At 41.3% G+C, this 24,009-nt stretch overlaps 1 protein-coding gene across 1 annotated transcript; it reads left to right on the top strand.

The window, feature by feature from the left end:
• The first annotated feature begins 1,056 nt into the window (after window positions 1–1,056).
• Window positions 1,057–21,131, top strand: pudp (pseudouridine 5'-phosphatase). The gene is made up of 4 exons (XM_058622864.1): window positions 1,057–1,155; window positions 1,954–2,172; window positions 3,337–3,566; window positions 20,750–21,131. The coding sequence occupies exons 1-4, from the start codon at window positions 1,092–1,094 to the stop codon at window positions 20,924–20,926; spliced, it is 690 nt and encodes a 229-aa protein (XP_058478847.1). The 5' UTR covers window positions 1,057–1,091; the 3' UTR covers window positions 20,927–21,131.
• Window positions 21,132–24,009: the final 2,878 nt, after the last annotated feature.

Below are 24,009 nucleotides of genomic sequence, written 5' to 3' on the forward strand. Positions count from 1 at the left end.
AATTAAAAAAATCCTTTGTTATTTATTGTGTTGAAGAGGAGCGTACACAGGCCTTTTGGTTCATCTAAAGGCCCTGAGAAGTTGCCTGCGTGTCTTAAAGGGATAGTTGGTGTTTCAGATGTGGCTGTATGAGGTTCTGACACGTGGTTGGCACTAACTGCACTGTGCAAGTGGAGACAAAACAGATTTATGCCACTTAAGAAAAGACTCGACACCTGCATTAGTCTACAATATCTAAAGAATACGTTCAGCCACTTCATGTCACAAAGGTGTGCAAAGAGCAATGAGATCTGATTCAGTTTAAAACAGCTCAAGTAATATTCAAAGCAAGAAATAATTTGCTTCCAAATAAAATAAAGACGTTGTTTTCAGACAGACAAGGGGGATACAGTTTAAGGTTAAATTATGAAACAGTCTAACAGATTAATTAAAGCAGGGTAAAAACATAAATCAGTTTAAAAGAATATACAAATTACAGTAGCAGTTTAACCCAGGACGGTCATGGAAATGGTGTTTAAAGCATATTCTTTTGTTGTACTGAGAACATTAAGAACATTGTATAAAAAACTGTAAATGTGTAAATATTTGGTGATGGGATAATGTAGTCTATACATTGAGTTGTGTGTAATAGGAATGGGCTAGGTACATATAACTTTATACTTCTGCATAACTTTATACTTCTCTTCTTTTCAATCTAAGATTTTTGTGTTTTTATTTTCCTATTTTTCTCATGTTTTAATTGATTATTAAATATTAAATAAATTAAATTAAATTAAATTAAATGAGAGGATTTCATTTACAGTTTTTGTGACGTCCTGAAGTTATAAACTACAATTCCCATGAGCCATTGCGCACGCCCCAAACCTATACCTGCAATACAAATTCAATGTGATTCGAAAGCATTTTGGCCATTATTTGTTTTAAATAACTGTTTGTCGTAAAATAAAATTCACATATACAATACTACGTGTATTGCTGGAGCAGTGCATCGATAATTAGCTTTTAAAATACCGCAACACACGTTTCTGTGCAAGTTTTTATTCGCCCGGTTGACGTCACGTCAAACACGGAAGTCAACTCCAGCGTCCAACATGTCAAGCGGTGGATACAAACATGTGAGCCATGTCATCTTTGACATGGATGGATTAATATTAGGTCTTTATACTAAGTTTGTGTTTTATATCGCATTACGCTGTTTGTACTTTCATACGTGGTTGTGTTGTACGCCCGGCGAAACAGAAACACATTCCTTATCCGAACTCTATAGAAAACATGTAGAAGTTAATGTTTTCTAAGGATATGGTCTATTAATGCAGGAAATTACACATTATTGTGATTGCGCTTACAACATTGATTGTTGTAGGTAAATTCGGCATTTGTTTTAAATACCTATATATCCCACAAACCCGAAAAATCACAACATTCACGGTGGTTGACAGGTTGATAGTGCGACGCTGAGGAAGTTCTCAGAAGAAGCTGTTTCGACGGCGACGTCCGTTAACGGTTTAAGAATTTGAATTCGTATGTCAAACATTTGCCGAATTATAAAAGTAGGTATAGTAATTACACTGATAAAGTGTCACCTTTTGTTGAGCGACTACAGACGGAGCACTAAACGTGGCCGCTGTAAATTTCCTAATATGTTAAGGATGTCTGGTCTGATGATAATGGCTCTGCCTCATCCATGAAATGAAATAGCTCAGGGTTGCAATTCAATGCATATTTAGCCTTAATAATCTAAATAGACTTGATTAAGTGTTGTTTCTTGTCAAGTTAGGAAAGATTGTTGCATGTATACAGTACAACACAGCACATTTACTTTTTTATTGAAATCACTGTCAGCTGTTAATCCGTCAAGTCTCCTCTGTTGCTATGAGGGCTGAAATATATGTAATAATAAAAGACACCTATTTTAAAAGATGCACATTTTCTGTGTGTGTTTTCTCGCTGTAGACACAGAGCGTCTTTACACCGTGTCCTTCCAGGAAGTCTGCGACCGCTTTGGAAAGCGGTACACATGGGATGTGAAGTCCTTAGTGATGGGGAGAAAGGCTCTGGATGCTGCCGAAGTGATTCGGGACAAACTGGAGCTTCCCATGACAGCCGAGGAACTTCTGACTGAGACCAGACAAATACAAGAAAGAATATTTCCCTCCGCCAAACTCATGCCAGGTATTCTTCATTTTATTGTTTCAGTGTGATGTATTTATAGACATGCATCATGCTGCTCCTCCTGTGTGTGTGTGTGTGTGTGTGTGTGTGTGTTGATTCTGTGTCAACTGTGTATGCAACTGTAAGGGCATGGGTGTATACAGTATCTAATTATCTTCACTGATATTCAGATCTCATAACGGCTTCCCTTTTATTAGAAATTCTTTTTATGGAATATTGAAATGTTAAACATTAAACAAATCACACATATTTGGGAAGGGATGATTTTACTGTGTATTGTGATACAAGCACTTGCAATAAGTTATGAATATGTGAATTTCCATTCTACCACACCAAAGGCGCCATAGAGGAAAATCTTCATTTTTTTAGCTTTCAGGGACAAAAGAGCTGTGGGTCTACAGCTGCCACTTAGGTAAATGCAAATGAAACATCTCAAACACCAAATTCACAAAATTACACATGTGAACTTCATGGTGAAGGCTGCAGTGGATCAACAATGCCTGTTACTGTGATAAAATGGATCATTTTCTCAATGGACCTTTAGTGTGTAGTTTACGCAGGGACCTCAGTTTCCAGTTGAAGGCTGTCTAATGGAGAGATAAAGAAACAAACATATTAAGTTATTGTAGACTTAAGTGGGTGTATATTTCATTCAATGAGCATTTTGTTTAGTTCCTACCTTTGCTTGTGTTTCCGCTGGTAGGTTGAAAGTCTGATGGGCAATTTTACGTGCAACGGATCTAAATTTGAACAAAGAAAACATTTATTTTCTGACATTTTGGAAGAATGTTAAATCAGTAATGGCTGGTGAGTTGAAAGCATAGGACAGCACTGTTAACTGAGTGCACAGGGATGTATTCAGTGTCTACAGCCTTTCTGCACTCAGTTGGCAATTGGTCTTCCTTGAGGGAGATTTTATCACATTTTATAGACTCTCATCCTTGAAACTGTTGATTAAAAACCTCCCACATCTCTACTCTGCTCTTCAGTCACCATTTCAAATAAAGAATATGAATAAAGATATATTCACTACATATGTTGACGAGAGCCATGAGCTGCTATACATCGATTCATTTATTTCTTTGAAAACTCTGGCCTTGTACAAATGTATGCTGTTTTCATACCTGTACTGTGGTCCGTTTTTCTTTGAATGTGTACCATCAGGAGTGGAGAAACTTGTGCGCCATCTGAAGCAGCATGCCGTCCCCATTGCTGTGGCAACCAGCTCGGCCGGCGTGACGTTCCAGCTGAAGACAAGCCAACACAAAGACTTTTTTGGTCTGTTTGACCACATCGTTGTGGGCGATGATCCTGACGTGAAGAACAGCAAACCTCAGCCTGACTCCTTCCTGGTCTGTGCCAGCAGATTCAACCCTCCAGCTCCTCCAGAGAAGGTAACGACAGTTCAAAGATGGGTGAATTAAAAAAAATAATGATTCTCTGTCAGGTCACTCCACTTCCACGGTGGCTTTTGAAGAAGTATTTAGAGTCGATGGAGAGCCGAGAGTGGCTTTAAGGGGATGCGGATTTCATACTACTTTCATTCTGCATAAAACATTACAGACTATCTGAGGACATTTATCCCACTTATGTGGTGCAGTTGTCAAGGACACTATAGCAGACATAATAAATCTACATTGGGAGCCATGTTCTCTCCATTCTGGCTCTGTTGCATCAGTTGTCAAACTACTGAAAGCTGCTAAAATGTTAAATATGAACCATAAAATGGTTAATGTGATGTGGAAAATGCAAATCCAAAGTAATGAGTCAAATATTACAAAAAACTCTGTTTACTTCTGCAGTGAAACACTCACCAGCCACTCACTGAAGCACTGTGTGGGTCTTATAACGTGTCTGGTGTGTTCTTCTGCTGCTGTACCCCCTTTGTTTCGGGGTATGACGTGTTGTACATTCAGAGATAGTCTTCTTCGTGCCTTAGAAAAATCAAAAACCTGGATGAGTGCTTATTTATTGAGCTGTCTTTCTATTATTTGGAACTAGTCTTGTCATTCTCCTCTGACCTCTGGCATCAACAAGGCCTTTTCACCCACAGTGCTGCTGCTCACTGCTGATATTTCCTCTGTTTTGGACCATTTTCTGTAAACTCTCGAGATGGATGTGTGCGGCGAAAAATCCCAGTAAATCAACAGACCAAATCTCCACAGACCAACATGGTACTGCCGTGGGATTGGCTGATTAGATATTTGCGTGAAGCAGTTGAACAGGTGTACCTAATAAAGTGGTTTTAGGTCTAAGTGTGCAGTGTACACTGCTGTGCTGGAATAAGCAATGACTGATGGGGGGGGGGGGGTGGAGCGCAACAGAAATCACAAAGTAGCTTAAAAACATTGGTACAGGCGCTTTTAATGTTATGATATTTATGCTTCTTAAATGTCACTGCTTTTTCTGCGCTGTCTAATGTACTGTGAGATCTCAGATGATCTACATGCTGTCTGCACCTCCACCAGCTTTAATATGTGAATCACAGCTCACACACACAGCTGCAGCCATATGGCTGTCATCTCCACCTCTCGTACTCTTCTGTTCCCTTACTGACTTACAATGAAGTCTCTTTAAAATGTTCATTTCAATCAAAAAACAAAAAAAAAAAACACATTACATTTTGTTTTAGGTCTGAAATCATGGCTTCCAGCATGGGGATTTATACCAGCTTAAGTCCACAGTAATTTAAGAACATATTTAATGCTTAATCTATTTGTTAGTCAGTCTTTTCTGTCAGAAAACTGAAACGTGGAAACCGTTCACTCTCCTGCACCAAAGTCCATAAAGAAAATCTACAATTTTAGCTCGCAGGGACACAGGAGCTGATGGTTTAACTGCTGCCATTATTGGTCGTTCTGTGTCTTATTAGTATATCTGAAAGAAGGATTTTAACACCAAAGTCTTAGAATCACAGTTTTGAACTAATTGATGTAAGCAGAGGTGGATCAACAACTCCTGCGTGCTGTGTTGTAAAATCGCTGAATTTCTCTATGGAGTTTGGCGCAGGTTTGTAAAAGTAAGTCTATCAGAGAGATAAAGCTATGTATCAGTGCCTCATGAAAATACACTCAAAATCTATTTAAGGATAAATAACTAGCATATTTTAGTGTTGCTGATTTCGGGCCTGACCTTAAGAGCGCATAGCACAAGCAAATAAACATAAGGTTGATGAGATGATTGTCGAGTTTTGCTGTGTTTTCAGTGAAAAGACATTAAGTTCTGCAGCAGGTTCGAGGACACGTAGAACTACATGTCAGCAGTATGCCAAAGGATTTGTACACTAAGTTCTTTATTTAGCTGTGTTTTGTTGCCTGTATGTCAGCCTCTGTCTTTTTTGTTCCCCGCTAATGTGTTTCATTCGCAGTGAGAGCGGGCAGTGCCTTACGTCAGACACACGCATTCTTTTACTTTGGCACTTTGATCAAAAGTGGAGCGCTTTCAGCACTCATGGGCTGTTTAAGATATATTTTCAGACACTCTGGAAGGCTTTTCTGAAGAGCTGCCAAATATCTCACTGAAAGGCCTTACCTACTGTGGTCAGAACACACACACACACACACAAGCTGCGGTGTTGTGTCGTGTTATGCTGTCTAATCAAATAAAAAAAAAAAGGTGTATTTTTAGTGATGCTTTGTGTGTTACGCAGATTGTCACCTAAATCATAGTCACAGCATTCTCTGCCAGTTTGCCGGCGATACCAGCAACACCAGCTGCCACACACCGTCTGTCCCAGTCCCAGTAAACGCAACGTCTCAAGAACATCACTTGAACTTTATAAGGATGAAGACGTGGCTGGGGGAACTGAAAGATAGGGTCAAAAATCTAATTTCCTAGTTGGTAAGACTGACTTTTTTTTTTTTTTTTTTTTTTTAAATCACATCTTAACATTCATTTTGAATTTCACATTTCCTGGATTCTGTCAACAAAGGAAACACATTTTCTCATCTTAAGAGCAGTTTTGCCACAAATGTTGTCGTCCTTCGACGCGGATATGGCACTTGGCGATGCTGCGAGTTTTGCGGTGTAAGAACCTGAATTATTACTTCAAGTCAACACGTTCATGTTTTATGAGTCTGTATATGTGTTGTTTCTTTGTTAACATAGAACTATACACTGTGGTAAAACCAGGATATTGATGACTGGATAGTTTTGACTTTTCAAATGTTTAAAGAAAATAATAGACTTCCGTGCCATGGATGAGAGAGAACCTGAGAGCATGGCAAACACTGCAATGCCGGTAAGCTATCACAGGAGCTGTAGTTTATTTGTAGTCTAAGAAATGAATTGCTGTTTACCTTTTTATTAAAGTCACGAGAGGATTTTTTTTTCGGTTCAAACGGAAAGTGCTCCTGCAGAGATTCATTCATCATTTATGGACGGTAAACCTCAGGAACATGTCTCGCCTCCTCAGAGTGACTGATGAAATAAATGCTGAGTAAAACATTGCATTGAGATACAGGAGAGCTGGTGGAGCAGCAGGTTGCCGAGGGGTGACGTAAGAACTTCAGCTGACTTAGAAGAGGGTGTTTCTCTCCTTGTACTTCGTCTTTTCATCCTCCATCAGTCTGCTGGTTATGTTTCCGTCTCTTCAGTCATTATTGAAATGGGGTTTGTTCTGCTTTGTAAAAAGGGAAGATTTGCCTGAAAGGCAACTCATCATAGGCGGCAGAGATGAATCAGCATTGATAGTCATTGATTCCTCACTCCTACGGCTTTTATAGCAGGTTGGCGCGATATCAATATCAGTCCAAAAGTGTCTTTGTAACTCTTTGAAGCTACAGTGCGTAACTTTTTATGATTTATGTTACTCTTCTGGATCTGTGTGGTCTTCATTAACAGTAAAGAAAGAATTAGATGGATGCTGCGTCCCTTGAGACCCTTTTAATAGTAAAAGTGCACTGTTTTATAATCATTTTATTTTCATTGTCAAAATTATCATTGTTAAATGGCAATGTAACCAAATCTAAGCCACACAGGAGTGAGAAAAATGGAGAGCTTTCCTTTCTTTCACATCTGGAGTCAGATAGTAAGAGCTGTATGCATGCATCTGTCTGTCATGGTTGGGTTGTGAGCCCTGAACAACTCCTTACCACCTCAGCTAATGGGGATGACACGTGACCTGGGCCGATTTTCTGTCTCGGTCCGTCCCTGGCCATAAATAATACATTATAAAACCAAAGTTGCGAGCCATGATTGAACTGCGGGCCGGATTTTTGGACATGTCTGACCTACTATTACCATTTTTTTCTTTTCCCATATGCAACCCAGTGATTTTTACCTGCGATGAAACAGGTCCGACTTATTCTATAGTATCTGCGTTCAGGGTTACAAAGTACAAAGTAACATAACTACTTTTTTAGCCCCAGAAGAAACAGACTTTTAGATAAACGTTTTGAAAGACTAGCCCTGATGAGGTATAATCACACATTTTGTTATGTAGGCCTACACATTTAGGAACAGATATGGGGTTCGAACAACATAAAAGTAAACAGTAACGTACAAAGTTACTTCCCAAAGAGGGTAAGTAATGCACAAACACTACTTTTTAAAAGTAACTTCCCCAACACTGTCCATGTTACCTTTAAATTCATACAAAAACATGTCTCTTTCCTTTTTTGTCTCTTTTTTTGGCCTTTAATACCTCATTTATCATTATTTTATGGGCTTTACATAATATCAGTTGTCATTATTCAGTTAAAAATAATGAAGAAAAAAACAAAACATTTTCAATATTCTCTGCTGGAAAAAGTGTCAATGATCATATTCCCACTCTGTGCCTTTAGTGTCATAACAAGCAAGGGCAAAGCGACGACACTGTTCGCGGACAAGTGGCTGTAAACACAACACGAGTCCAAACCGAGTCCAAAGGGGGAAAAATCCAAAACAAAAAAGCCATCACACCCACACACACTCTCTCACACTGCTTTTGTACAATAGCCCTCATGCTGCTCGCGACTACATTATGTATGCTGATGAACATACCTCCAAAATATTTTAATGCACAACTCAGTTAGTGCCACTGAACATCCACGGGCATTTGCATGTGAATAGTCATTTAGTCATTTGGTTAACGACAGGAAACGCAGCCTCGGAACACTGTTAAATACCAAAGGTAACTTTTAAAGGGGAGTGTTTTTTAACAACCACCTCGGAATCACATCACGCGTAACGACTCATAACACGAGAAGCCTAGATTGAGTTAAACCTCGGGTTTCTCCGCCTGAGATCAAGAAGAGACTTTGAGAAATATTTCACAACTTAATGAGATTTCTTTTGAAACTTCTTATTATTTGGAGGCGTTGTGCTTTTCTCCGTCCTGGAGAAACACGGGGGAAACAAATTTGCAATTTAATTTAGGTTTCACATAGTAATAATAATAATATTATATCTAACTACTACTACTAATGTTAAATTGTAACAATTTAGACTTGTACAATACCTTTCAAGGTCACATTACAGAGTAGGAGAGTAAACAAACTGACAGAGAAGGACACGATATTTTTGCAGGTTGTTTCAACACCAACAATATAAACAAGATGCTTGTAAGTCCGTATCCTCCCATTATTGTATTTATTTGCCAGAGTTTCTGCAGGAGAGGCAGTTTGTTTCACAGTACTTGGCTTTAAGCAACAACGTTTAGCACGTCACAATTAAACAGGAACTAAACCTTTTTTCCTCCCCAAACGTACTGTAACATAAAAAGTCCCTCCAAATCTGATGTGATAACACTTAACCTTAATAAAAAAAAAGTAATGGGGACCGTATATCACGCTTTAGCCGTAAAAATCAGGATTTATAAATAGTTTTCTGACGAAAATAGGAACTATGGGGCAGCAAATGGGAGTTATCCTTTCAAAAGAGAGCTTATTCCTTGCACTGCATTTACCTTTGCAGCCTAATTTAACACGGTAATCTGAGGCATCCAATATATACTCGCTCACCCCTCTCCTCTCACTTTGGAGGCTCTTTGCTGTGAATAGTCCGGCTTGTGGCACGGCACACCTGATTTTTTTAATCTGCAGCCAGCCGCAGTTAGGGCTGGCATTTTTCTTGATGAGATATGAAACTGCGGCTCAGAGGGGGAATCGACAGAGTGTTCAGTGGAATAACGAATGATGATGCGTCACTCCCTGGCTCCTGCCCCGTGACAGAGGAGAGGAGGAGGAGGAGGAGGTGTAGGGGGAGGAGGAGGAGGAGGGGTGAGCTGCAGAGACACAAGACAGAGGAGGGAGAGGGAGAGAAGGGAAGCTGACAGAGGTGAAGCTGGATGGGAGGAGGGAGAAGTAAACAGAAGGAGCACGCACAGCACGGATGAATGTCAATCATCCCGTCCACACGCACAAATAGAGAATTGAGGGACTTTGTTTTTAGATAATAGATTAAGTCTCATTTGAATTCCACTCTTTTTGCATCGATAGATAGTTGTCTGTGTTTATCAACACAGACTAACAGCAGGGTCAAAGTGGCAAAGTGCTGTTGTCCTGCCTCTGTGTGCACACTTTCAACGTTATAATGACTCTTTTTATCCTTGATGAGAATCACAGAGCTGATGTCATTTCATCACTTTTCTGGCCGGATTGTGTCACGACACGCGGCCAAAGAAAGATTAGAACACGAAGAAATGCAGTTGATTGTGAGACGGTGCTTCCAGGACTCTGTTGTGGTTCTTGGTGTGACATAACACGGGAGAGGGCAGTGCTTGTGGAAATGTTGCAGCCATTAGAAGCACTCTTGTCCAGTGTGGCCTGGGCTTAAATGTCCGGTGTGGCAGAATTAGTGACATCTAATGGTGAGACTCATCCACTCACTATTGTCAGGGAACTACAGTGGGCTTTGCTTCAATGTGGCAGCTAAATGAACATTTATAAGACATATTCTGACGCTTATACCAACATATTTCTGAGCAGTGTGTTCCGTTTCTGCAAGTAAACACACCTAAATGTTACACAGAGGGCCTTTTATAGAGTGTGTGGTACATTCGGCAGCATCCATACGGGCATGGCTGCAGCGATCCTTTATGAACTGTGCAGTTTCAAGCGAGTCCTTACCTGACTGCCCTCGTACTCATTAGTGCAATACACCAGCTCTGTCTGGCACATGAGACAGTGACATACACAAAGTGGGAAGCAGTCAGGGAACAGGAGCCAAGGGTATGATGATCTGGGGATAAGGCCAAAAAAACAAAGGCGGCTAAAAATAGCTTGTGATTCATTAAACTCCTTTTTGCAAAATGGATAGAAGAATGAAACATCTTGCTAATGCAGTATTGACCGGAGTTACTTTACTGACCTGACCGACTTGTTTGATTGATTTTGGTGAACTGTCACTTTAAGAGAGAGAGAATAATATGTCATATTTAGCTTCATAAATGTTCAGGGTTTTAAAACATCGCCATATAGGACGGAAGTTAAAAAAAAAAAAAGTGAAATGATTCCTTTTCTGGAAACCTTTATCAGAAGTGTTCCCTGTGGCAAAGCAAATATATTATAGAATGTGATTCGGTGTGAAATTCAGTATATGCCGAGGGGGCAGAGCAGTGAAAGCCTCACGTCCCTCACTGTGAACACTACAGTTCACTGGCCTCACAGGTGAGTAATGGGGTTGTTGGCGCCGCTGTCTGAGCTGACCACGAGTGAGAGACCGGGACACTTTTTCATAACGCCAAAGTAACACTGTTGATGAGACGGGAGATTTTACCAAAGGTGTGCTCGGCAGCCTGAATAAGATTAATGAAACATGAAAGTGAGCTAGTTCGCGCTCATGCTGATAGGGAGCGATAGAATCGGGGAGAACTAGTTCTTCCCTGTCATTAATCATAGACGGCATTACACCTGGGGAAGGCTTAATCATCCAGATATTCAAATCAGGTACAATTAAGACGTGAACTTTCCTATCTGGACATTAAATTGGCCCATTACGACTCTGACAAAGCTTCACATATTCACCGCTTACTTTCAACTACACACCAGACTGAAGGTTTTCAAACGTTCAAGTGTGAACGTGAACAAAATGCTTTAAGGTCACTTTAGAAATAATCAGTGATCATTTCCAGGGATGCACACACACTTGTAAAGCCATTCGTGCTGCCGCTATAGCGGCCATGAAATATGAATAGGTTGCTCTAGGTGTTATTGTGTGTTTAGTGTTTTCCCCACTAATGGAGCATGTACTGCGTGTACTTGGCATTGGTGAATCAGTGCTACCTGGGTCTAGTGTCTAGGTCTCTCGTCTCCTCTCTCTGGAGACACACTGACCTTAGATTCTGAGACTCCCGTCGTCTCCCTTTAGAGTTCATCTGAGTTTCTCTGACTCTATATTGGACATAATATGTGTAATTGTGGTACGGCCAGTTCTACACAGCTCCACCCCTACTTTTAAAGCTGATTCATACTTTGGGACGCAAATGTCATCATATGCTCAAGTCCAGGATAAAACGCAGGGCTCCCAGTGATGACTGCCTTGATGGTGCATGTTCCAGGTTGGGGGGTAGGATTATGGGTATATGAGTGGAAAGAAGAAAGACTCTCATTTTAGTATAAATTGAACCAGGTAACTGAACTTTTTTTAACTTTATCTTCAATGTTAGTGCGCTCAGAACAATGAACCATTGAGCACCTCTTCAGCATTAATACCATGGAAGCGGGGGACAAACTGAGGCCACATCTACATGGAAACTTCTCCATCATGAACCTTTTAGAGGCCATCATGCGTAAAATGAGGTACAATGGCCGTGATTTCATAAATGAATTTGTTTTTCATGTCCTGTTTTAATGTCATATCAGTTTTATCGCAAACTATTTGCAGCCCTCACAGTTGTGTGGAGGAGTAGTGAATGTACGGAAACGCTTGCATTGAGAAATGAGAGTAAGAAACGCTTCTCACACGGGGTGGATGGATTCGGTGAATTCCCTGTTGACCACAGGAGCGTTGGATGTGCGGATAATGATGCTGCAACAACACAGCAACCATAATTCAGGACCTGCCTCGCCCCCATTGTATTGGCTTTCATCCTTCCAAAATCATCAGGGGCTTACAGGGATTCACACACTAAATATGAGGAAACCAAGAAAACAGTGTTTCTGAGCTGCAGCCTGTGTAACTTCAGTCAGTCATTCATTTATCATGTTAGTCATCTCATTTTCCTCCAGTCTGGTGCTTGCTGGTGCCACATGGCCAGGGCCCCTTATAGAGCAGATGGGTCTGTTGTCAAGGAGAAGCTTTGGAAATGATGCAAGGTGCCTTAAACGGTTTCTATGGAAGACTCAGAAACAATCCTCAGAGGTTTTAAGCCGTATGCGGGCTGAGAGGTTTGCTTTGGTGCAAGTCAATTCTGACAAACTTTTATGGTTTGCTGAATTGTTGGAAGTTTCAGGGATGGCCAAGTTGATTTAAAACCTCTTTGTCCGCACACTGCACTCCCCTTATCTACCTCAAAGAATAAGTTGTTCAATTTGCACCCGGATACGCTTCTCTTTCCTTTCTCCTTGTTTGTATTGTCCTTGACTGTAAACTTTATCACCACTTACTTCACATGTGTGGAGAAAGGCTGCCGCGGGCTTCTCCTCAAAGATCACAAGCAAAGCAAAACCAAGCAGGGTGGCTCTGAGATTTGCAGACACTCATTTTGGCTCAATGGTGATTATTTTTTTCTTTTTATTAAGTTCCTGGGCTGTCTATGGGCTTTTCTTTGAGCCACTTGCAATCTCTTTACACACAACACAGTAGGGTGAGTTATCTCCTAATGAAAATGCACTCGGTAATAGCTCCTTCTGTTGTCATTGCATTGTGTCAGTGAGCCGTCTTTCGCTCCTGTTTCAAAAATAACCTTTTAATCTGAAAGTCATGGCAGTCGACTCCAAGCAACGAGCAGATTTGCTTTTCCTCTGATTGAATCATTTGATTGGGAATAAAAGCTATGAAGTATGATCTTTAAGCTGCAATAGGCAGATTCTCTGGAAAACTAGTTTTGTCCGCTACAGATGACCCGAGTCAAAGTCTATTTTAAATCTCTGCCGCTATTACTTTCTTTCAGACTAAGAATTCCACCACAAGGAACCTATAAGCAAAGTAGGTGTAAGTTGAATAGCTGTCTGAATTCTCTCTGAACCACCGTGTTACGTTGTTATACATCAAACAGGGAACAGTTTGGTTCTGGTCTCTGGATCTTTTGTGTTCACTCATGTGAGAACCATGAGTGAACACAACCCGTGACTGCTTGCCTGGAGCAAACAAACTAATGGCTGACTACCAACCAGCAACAAAATATTTTTGTCAGCCCATGTGGCAAAACACGCACATTCAAACACACACACTGAAAAACCCTCGCACACAAGCTAAGATTTACCAAGTTTTCATTGAATTCTGGCAAACAAACATTCCACAAACTGAGCAGGCAAAAATCTAATTATTATAAACTAAATGGGAAATAAACAATGAATATCCTGCTGAATTAACCAGAAATTGATGTTGCAGCCATTAGAAGCACTCTTGTCCAGTGTGGCCTGGGCTTTAATTCTTTAAATGACTTCACTTTTAGACTACTTTACACGCTTATCTCTTGCGTCACGGCTCTGTCCATATGTCACGATTCTCCGTTTATGTCAATTGCCGTTGGCTTCTTTAGGCTGTTTTGATTCGGTTTTGGAGAATCTGCGTTAGTTAGTACACAGGAATTATGGTGGCGATCTTCTCAAGCTTTGCCCCAGGCAGGGTAGATTTCCCTAAAATCCCTTATGACTCTTTCACAAGCGGTTTGTAAATTCAACCCTCCATACCCACGCAGAGCTGTCATCGGTGGCACCCCATCTTGCGGCATGTCCAAGCTACACATTTATCGGTTTACGTTGGTCTCTTGACCACATAATGACACGGAAAACTCTCAACAAGACAAATATTTAATACTTAATCATTGATTCATTGATCTATTTGGCATTATTTTGCCGGCTAAATTCACGTGACAACGACCAAAAGCCGGCATATACCGGCTAACGTAAACCCTACTCGGAAGCTAGCATGTAGTGTGACTTCCTCACGTACTTCCTGTCCTGAACTCTTCCGACTTTAACTATTTTAACTTGACTGACTCGAGTAAATAATGCAAATTTCCTTTTTTTATGATTCCCATTGTGGAATTTGCAGTACCTAGCACAGTGACACTAAATTTCGAAGTCTCTTGTGACTCTCTGATCTGTCCTGTGATTGGTCCAAAGACAACCATGACGGGACAAAAATAGCAAAGGCTTTGATTAGCGCGCAGAGGAGGTGGAAACGTGTCGTTCTCTCTCTCAGATTACTTGACTAGAGTAAAAGGTTGTTATAAATGTGTTGATCAATCAATATCCCTGCCTGCCGTCCCTTTACGTCAACATCTGCATGATATTGGGGAAAAACTTGGTGGACTGAAAGTTGGAGGCACACAACTGCTTCTCTGAGTTATTCTCCGTTGTAAAGGTCCGTCTATCATCAACACAGGCTTTATTTCTGCTGTCCACAACACACACAGATGATGAAATGCTACACATCCTTTGCTCAAGCTGCCCCGGGCTCCAGGATCATTTGGAGGATGCAGTGGACAATCTGTCACTGTCGCTTATTCACTCGCCACTGCGCGCGGGACACAAACACATGGCACACACACTGTTTCAGTGGAGCGTGTGTTCACACGTGTGTTGTGACACACACGCACAGGAGCGCGCCGGGCTTATTAATGTTTCACATCATGTATCAGCTATGCATCTCCGCTATAATAACAGTCGTATTTTATCGCCGCTGCTGTTGTCTCCCCTTTCACGGCTCTGTCGGGAGCAGTCGCTGAGTTAAAGCGCATGATTTTTTAACACACAGTGAGCGAGTCAATCATAGAGACTCAGACGGCGATGCATTATACTGTGTGAAATATGTGCCTCGCAAGGTATGTCATCAATCTTCCTGCTGTAATGCAAATACATGGCCTGTTAGTGGAACCAACGCCGCACACATGTGTTTTTCAGTGAGATCTTAAAGCAGCGTCACGTTATCATTCATTTGTAAGCAAAAACAAATAATATTAGGAGTAATATGTTATTAGATATGCCTCTGTTTACAACTAATAATCCTAATCCTAATTTATATACTGTATGTATATTTTCAGATCTAGAATCCCTGCCTCTGATTCATTCATTTCAGTTTTACGCAATCAATAAAGTAGTTGCCATCCCTTGACTAAGACGTAAGTGAAAGCAGTCTACAGTGTTGAGAAAAATTCAAATGTGAGATTAACATATCTAAACAGTAGCTGTGATTGTCTACTTTGATTCAAATAAATGAATCATCTCTCTACACATCAGTGGAGTTAAAGTTGGTAGTACAGCAGCATGCCGTGCCAGCCCTCTGGGTGAAATCCCACATCTGATCTCTGCCTGTGAAGAACTGATCTTTTTGATTGTGAGCGCCTGAACCATTTAGAAGGCTGCCGCTCAATCAGGCTCCTCTCATGGGCCGACGCTCATTGTAGAGGCGTTTTTTTTTTTTTATTGAACCACGATCTCCCGCCAGCGGCTCCGTTAGCAGCCAAGCAAAGCCCTGGATCTTCTCCAAATCACAGTGCGCAGGCATTGTCCGCTGTCACCTCGCCACAACAAGCGCCCCTAAAGGGATCGACTGTGTCTGTGTTAGCGGGCCAGTTGTTTTGGAGACAATAGCTAAGGTATTTGTGTGTGTGTGTGCGCACGAACCACACATAGTTTGTAGCTCTGGCCTCACCTTACATTCCCCCCTTTGTTTTGTTGTGTACACAATATGAATCCAAATGATGCTGCTCTGCTCAGTCTTGCGTGTATTTAGGTTCAGGCCTGTGGGCAGGTGGTAAATCTTCCTTGGCGCCTTTTTGAAGCTGGGGTGGCACATTCTGGTCCCTGTCTCTTCTCAGAGAGCAAGTAAAGTCAATGGAACCAACATTGATGGCTTCATATTTGTTTTTTCTGAAAGGGATATTAAGTTTTTGGGTCTATACCTCATATCTCTGCCTGCTTAAGTCCCTGAAATTCTAAGAATATGTTTGCCACTTTATCTTGCTGCCTTTTCTCGCAGGATATTAAAGTTAGTAGACCACTCCTTCACCTAAGTCCAGAGAGAAAATCGTCAATTTAACATCACTACTCACAAGAGATCCACTGCAACTTCCATCGGTGAGTTCACATGTTGGAGTTTGAAATCCTTTGGTCAACCAAACCGCAAAAGACAAGTGATAAACACTGATTTTCTCTATGGACTTAGATGCGGGAGATTGGGAAAGGCTTTTTAACGTTGGGATAAAGCAGCAAATGTATTTCAAGTTTTCTCGGACTTAAAAGGGTGTTGATTTTTTTTCTATTTTTCCTTCAGTTTGAGAAAAACATCCCAACGTAGTGTTGACTACATGTCAGTACCTCATACAGACACACTTCAAAAAACCTGAACTATCCCTTTAACCCACACATTACAGACTACACCACAGGCGTCGTTAGTGTTAGGTAATGCAAGAAATGCAGCTTTACGTTACCAAAAGTAAAATAAAATAATAATAAAAACATTTAAGTGCTCTCAGTAGTTTTTCATGTTTGACCTTCTGGTACTCGCACACACACTGCACTTCTGTTTTGTTTCTCTGATGTACTATGAATTTGGGTTATGAGGCTTTCTGTTGGCACGGAGAGGTGGTTAAACTCTTTTCTCCCTCTAAAGTGCAAAAAAAAAAAAAAGGAAGAAAAAACATTTTTTCAGTGGATTTTCCTTGTTCCATTTTATGAGACCGTGTTGCTCTGCGGCTGCCTGTTTAACAAGCACAACACCTCGTCTCCATGTGACAGCCACTGCTGGGAAATGGTTTTGGGCCATCGTCAGCAGTCCTCAGCCACTGATGCCGCTGTGGTTTCTTCACGTGGTCGGCTGAGACACTCGAAACTGTCTCCCCTCGTGACACTTCTGGCACGGTAGCGTAGTGGTTAGCACGGTTGCCTCACGTCAAGAAGGTGCTGGGTACGATTCCCCATCAAAAACACGTATGCGTGTCCCTGATCAACTCTATCTGACCTCACAATTTCTGTTGTATAGTGTCATTATGATCCTTTCCTTCAATACACATGTTTATTGAATTGACATCTTTTATGACGGTTTTTCACAGCTACTGAGTGCAGAGATGTATAGGTATGTATATGTGTTTATTACAGGCAGATTGTTGGAAAGTGCTCTGCTGTATCTATAAAATTGACTGCATCTAACAACAGATTTTGGGTTTGTTGGAGAGACTGATGCAGCTGCTGGACTAAGTTCTCTAATTTCAGCTTCTTAAAGGATCCAGTGTTTGACATTTAGGAGGGTTTAATGGCATAAATTGAATGTACTACCCATCATTTTCTCATTTCTAAGTTGGTTACTACTCAAACAAAGACAAACCACATCATTTCTGGCATGTGAAGGCCACCGTAGTTCCCTTAACCACTTGGGGTCAGAGGAGGAGGCCTTTTATAGTCATTGTTTCTCTGATAAAAGAAGTCCATGTTCTTGACTTTGGCAATCGTGGTTTCTGAATCCACGCAAACAACCGCGGATGTGAAAATCAGCTTCTCTGGTTTCACCAACTTGAACATGTCCAGTGGACGTGAATGTCACATGATATACATACATTTTCAGGTGTGGATGCTGCGATTGATACTTGTATATGTCGATGCTTAGCATTGAGGATGACTGTTACTGCTGTAAATCATTAAGAGATGAGGTACTCGAGTGTGTACTGATCACTGCGCTCTTCCCACTGCAGATTATACAGTAGCTGCACTCACCGCAGATCAGACAGGTGCCACAATGGTGTTTTATTTCTTCTCAATGACTGAAAGTGTTTAAGTTGCCCGGACCACTTTTTTCCGGTTGCTTCTGAAATTTGCTGGCACTTCAGCTGCCATTATCACAGGAGGGAAAGCCAGTTTACCGCCCTCTGCCACCGCAGGAGCTTAGAACATAATGTGTATTGAGTGTGCTGAGGTTCTTCTCTTTATTTCGCACTCTTCTCCACTCACTCTCAACTCATTTAGAATGCTTTTTTTTGGCTTGAGGAGGTGATATTACAATATTACACGCAGTTTCAGGGAGTTATGAGAGCAGACGTGCGCTTGTCCAACTCGTTATCGAGTCAGGCTAAAGACGCCCTAAAAGCAAACCAGGTTGGGCATCTGCCAGAAATGGGGATACAACACACACAGCCACACAGAGGTTATTAGAATGTGCAATATAGAGTGTCTTATATCCTTTTTTTTTTCAGCACATCCTAGACAATCTGATGAAAAAAATAATAATTTTCACCAACTGTATAAACACACCTGAGCAAAAAGAACTCAAAATGTTTAAAATGGGATTTGAATTTGTGAAATTTGGAAATGCGTCACAGTTCAAAACAAAAACACAAGAAGAACAGTCTAATTTTGTGACTTCCACACAATTATTGCTGCATATCACAACTAAAGGAATGCATTATGAAATGAATCGTAACTTTCACTCAACATCGGAAACCCCCCACATTTATCCATTAAGCCTGGATATGTGACCTATAAACACACGCCCCCAGGATGTCCATATAAGGAGTTGTGTATTATTCCCATGGCAATTTACCATTCGACCACCGTAGCCTACTACTACCAACTACATCCATTCAAACAGGCAGAAAATGTGATGGTATAGCCTTAATAGAAATTAATAGCGCTTATATACACAAGGGCCACCAAGTAGAAACCAAGTTTTCTAATGGAATAACCAGGTCCCCCTTCATTTTTTTTTTCCAGGAAAGTGTTAGGACCTGTTTGCAGTTCAAGTTTTTCCTGATTTTAAATACCATGAAAAGTCCAGCCAAGCTATCAATCCACTGTGAGCTGCGATGCGTCGGTGTGTGTTTTCATGCATTTCAACAGTGCATTGGAAGCAGATTAAAGGGTCATTTTGCTCACTCATTGGGTAATTACTAGTTTTAATTGCTCTCATGCAAGGGAATTAGCAAAGGCCCTCTCGCTTGTGCTCTCTGTGTTTCCGCCGTCATTGTTCAACATCATCCAGTTTCAGGCTTAGTGACATCACAGAAGTCAATTAGGGCTTAACAAGATTTGAGGAAGCCTCTTTATTCTACCTGAGTATTAGAGTTGAGATGAACAATGGCCCTTAAGGCTTTCAGACTTTAAGCTTTCGGTTGCGTCTGTAGAGCTTTAGACTCATTTATGGCGGTTTCCTTTATTCACTCTGACTGTTTTCCAAGTTGAAGCTGTGTTTTAACCCAGTCATAGATTCACTATCCGGTTTTTGTGACAGAGACGGAAACAAAGGAGGCCTTTCAAATTCAAGTAAAAAGGCACTTTGTGTTATCATTGTTGCTTCAACAATGGTCTTTGATCTTGACTGCAGTTCACATTGACCTCAAGTTTTACTGCAGCGGGTCAGTGACATCACAACTATTCTGTCATTTGTACTGTGGGGCACAATGGAGTGCAGTCAGCCCAGGCTGTGTCAGTGTCTTATACAAGCACACTTCTATAATGCCAATATGTCTGGCTGATATGCTTGACCGGTTTTCTTTTCCTCCCTTTATCTGATCGGATCTGCATGTTATGCATATATAATAGATGATTTAAAGTAAAGAAAACAAAAATCTGTACTTTTAAGTAAGACGTAATAATGCTGATTTACGCACACCCTCGTTTGAAGGTCGTGGGGCCAAAATTCAGCCTGATTTAAAAAAAAAAAACAAAAAAAACATTTAATTTGAAGTGACTGTTCATGAGCAGCTGTATGAGTTAATATCATCATCCTCACATCTGTGTCCGGCTCATTTTAGCTGTTTAAGTTCCTCCTAATTCCTCCTCGCCTCGCCTCTCCCTATCAGCAGCACACTTCTGAACGTGATTATTGGACACTGAAAACTGATTAACCTCCCGGTGAAGGTTTAGTCGTATTACTTTACTGCAGATGTTGGAATGTCTGGCTTAACACACGCACAGAAGAGTATTTCATATCCCAATTAGTCTTGTTTTTTTTTTTTCATATTTTCACTGGGCCTGGCCTGTCATGGTGATGGAGCTCTGCCTAACAAACGACAGTCACTTCCAAAGACTTGAATAGAACAGAATCCCTGCAACGGCGACTGGTTTAAACAAGAAACATTGCTCTTCAAGTGGATGACTACTTGTGTCCTTGCAGTTAAACTGTCCAAATCCAAGCATTTCTTTTCATTTCTCCTGAAAAAGGACGTACCACAAATGTATCCATCCTCTTATTTATCTCAGATCAGTTTGGGAGTCAAACAACGTCTAAAAATAGAGATAAACCTGTTGATGTTGAGCTACGATTCTTCAAATTGTAGATTAAATGGATATTGGACCTGGCAGAGTAAAAAAACGGTGCTCCGAGGAGTGTCAAGTTCATCACGTTGAAAATGGAAATGCTGCGCCTGTTCCCCCCGTTTCTCCGTGTTTGTTTTGGCCCTCAGCTGCGCGCCGTCTGCAGCGGTGAAATCCCCCACACGCTAATAGGCTTACAGGATAATATCACTTTGTTTTTCCTCTCTCCCGTCCTTGCGCAGTGCTTGGTGTTTGAAGACGCCCCCAACGGCGTGAAGGCGGCGCTGGCGGCCGGAATGCAGGTGGTGATGATCCCCGACGACAACCTGGACCCCAGCCTTACCCAGGAGGCCACGCTGCGACTCAGGAGCATGGAGGAGTTTGCACCGCAGCTCTTCGGGCTGCCAGCGTACGTCTGAGCCGGAAACCTTTGTATGTGACTCCACTCTCCAATACTGATGATTCAATTATTGTCTTATGAGAGTTGCCAATTTGTCTACATGGTTAAAAGACAGGGAAATCATCCCAGTTTGGCAAAGAAAATTGGTGGCAATGGTCACTTCCTGTGAAACTTTGACTAGTTTCTGTTCTTCCTTATAGTAATAAAGGTGATTTGTAGCCACAGCTCAGTTGTCATTTCTGATTAAGACACTCGGCACAACACAAGCTGTGCATGTATTATAAATGTAAGATATATTGTAAACCTTTTGTTAAGTGGCTAAAATCTATTTTTGACTCAGGTCTTTGGTGAGAGTGAGCCTTCGGAGACTCAGGCGGGTTCTCGGCACAGAGGCCGCACACAGCGTGTGTGTAAGTGCCTCATAAAACCACACTAATCCGTTACAGAGGCTGCAAGGTAGTCTTCACTCTTTCATCTTATGCCTACCTCGGCACATACACTTCACATGTGTGCCGTACTCACGGAGCAGCCTGGTTCTACGGCTCCCTCGGGCTCCTGAAATAGGATTTCACTGTTCTCCCGTCTCTTCCTCTCCTTCCTGGAGGGGGGGGTTTAATCTCCAAACTGCTTTTTTTTTCTTTCCCACTCACACCCTGTAGTTTTGCTTATCATTCTCCCTCTCGTGGCTTATAGTGTGGATAAATAGATAAACTTTCTTTCTGTCCGTCTGTCTTTCATTTTTGATCCCCGACAAGCCCTATAAGAAATAGAGGATGCAAAACATACATGTAAACAGATAAATGAAAACATTAAATAAACAAACCGTCAAGTAAGATATTAACAGCTATACAAAGAAGGAGGGAAATGTTAGAATCAAATAGAAATATTACAATAAAGTGTCAAAATGTAAGGACATTCACATTCTGTTAGGAATAAAATGATTTGAATGCAACCAGACAATGAATATGAGGTGCAAGTGTGCAGTTAGAATGCAACCCAGAGTAAACCCATCAACAACTAGGACTGCACACAGTCAGTCCCCACGCAAGTCTGGGAGTGCAGCAGTTCCCTGACCTCACGGTCTCACTCACTGTTTTTGAGGCAATCGGTCAATGTATGGCAAATTTATAGGTCACTTCCTGTTTTGTGGCCCACTTCCTGTTGGGTCCAGTTTGTGACCATAGACGTGTCCAGGGTCGGTCGCTTGTGTCTCGCATTAAGTTTGGAGGTGATCGGTCGAAGTTATGGGGCACTTCCTGTTTCGTGGCAAAAACGCCGATGGTTGCCATGGCCACGCCCTTTTGAATCCACAAATCCTTTCGACAATGTTTTGCCTTTTATGTGTCTCGTACAAATTGGCTTTTGGCAAATTGTTTTTTTATGTCGATGCGACAAACGCGCTCAGACAAGTTTGCTCATTCACATAGGGGGCAAATCGCCAAAATGGACGCCAAAATTCAAAATGGCCGACTTCCTGTTGAGTTGAGGCCATGGTTGTGGTTGACTTTTTTGTTCGTCTTGGGCTATAACATCTTCCCACCAAGTTTCGGGAAATTCGGTGGAACTCAATTTTGCCTCTGTTTTCACCTTAGGGGGCGCCATAGAGCACTTGAGCGATGCACGGTCCGGGAACTATGCCAGTATTGCATTTTTTCATGCAAAGTTGTAAGCGTGTTTATGCACTTTGACCCACTCAAAAGTGACCGTAAACAACAGAAGTTCAAGTGTGCAGTTTGTGCAAAGTGCAGGGATTTGTGTGTACGTGACATAAGGGAAAGTCCAGGGTTGTCTCCTCAGCAGATGTACAGTTGTACAGTTGTAATTCCTTTGTGTGTCCCCGGGTGCATTTTGGTCGACCGTCTGAACATATTGTGATTAAACTCTGCAACAAATGTCTGTCGTCAGTTTGTATTTTTGGGGGCATCTGGCTCTGCCCACATGGAGTTATAATGCCCCATTAATTTTTGCAAAAATAATAACATCTGGTCCGACAAATGTGAGCGGAAAGACCAGATAAATAAGAGAAGTAAATTGCAGAGGAATAAGCAAATTTAATCACAACATTTAACACTACGGCTGTCTCCGTTTTTATTTACCCAGGTGCGTTTCAAGAAGCTCGAGCAGCCCCAGGCGTTTGCCTGCATGAAGCCCCTGCATATGCATGAAACTGCTGGAGACTGGCAGCGTATTTTTAAACCTAACCTGAGACTTTCGGCACTTTACTACTTCTAATCCGAGTGTCTCCATCTGGTAATCTGGGCCGGTTCGCTCAGCGGTGGGTGAGTTTTCCTATCTTTTGTATTGGAAGGGCGTTCCTGTGTGCACGCGTCACTATAGCGAGGGTCTATGGTCTAAGAATTGTGCGCCCTAAAGGAACAGGAAATATGTCACATGACCGTAAACGAGCGAGAACATCTTCAAACTGCATTTAAATGCAGATTGCACACGGTAGTCACGGACGGTGTAATGTGTAGCTCGTTTATTTAGATTTTCCATGTTTTTATAAATGATAGAAAATAAAATATTATTGAAAATTTAGAAAATAACTGCAACATTTTGTCACATTTAGCTTCAGACAATGTTTGAAAAAGTGGTGTGAATTTTTGAAAGTCACTTTTAAGCACATTTACAACAATATTTGTTAACTTGGAAATGTATTAAATAGTTAAATCTAAATATTAGATGTTAAATCTAAATGCTAAATATAAACATAAATGTAAATGTTAAATATAAATGTAAATGCTAAATATAAATATAAATATAAATCTAACTGTTAAATCCATATCTTTTGGGTGACATTTAATATTTAGCTAATATGCAAATCCACACTGCCGGTAACCGGAAGTACCAAAATAAAAGCTCGAAGAGGTCAGGCTGTGTTTATAGAATCAAATAACGAATTAAAAAAACTCTTGAACATGCATTATCATGAAAATAACGACCTAAAATAACAAAATACAGGTTCAACTTCCCCCCACCCCCGCCCACATGAAGCTTCTTCTTCTTCATGTGAGACTGGTGGGGTGGCGCCCTCTATGGACGGGTCGCCCAACGGCCAAATCTGCTGATATGTTGTCCAGTTTCCACCGTAACTGCTGTACG

Source organism: Solea solea, chromosome 2 (genome assembly GCF_958295425.1).
Source record: "Solea solea chromosome 2, fSolSol10.1, whole genome shotgun sequence".
Classification (NCBI taxonomy): Eukaryota; Metazoa; Chordata; class Actinopteri; order Pleuronectiformes; family Soleidae; genus Solea; species Solea solea.

Bases quoted from the DNA above. Each gene is read 5' to 3' on its own strand.
- pudp (XM_058622864.1), top strand. From the start codon at position 1,092: ATGTCAAGCGGTGGATACAAACATGTGAGCCATGTCATCTTTGACATG. The intron at 1,156-1,953 runs GTCTTTATACTA...TTCTCGCTGTAG, and splicing joins CATGGATGGATTAATATTAG to ACACAGAGCGTCTTTACACC. The intron at 3,567-20,749 runs GTAACGACAGTT...GTCCTTGCGCAG, and splicing joins CTCCAGCTCCTCCAGAGAAG to TGCTTGGTGTTTGAAGACGC.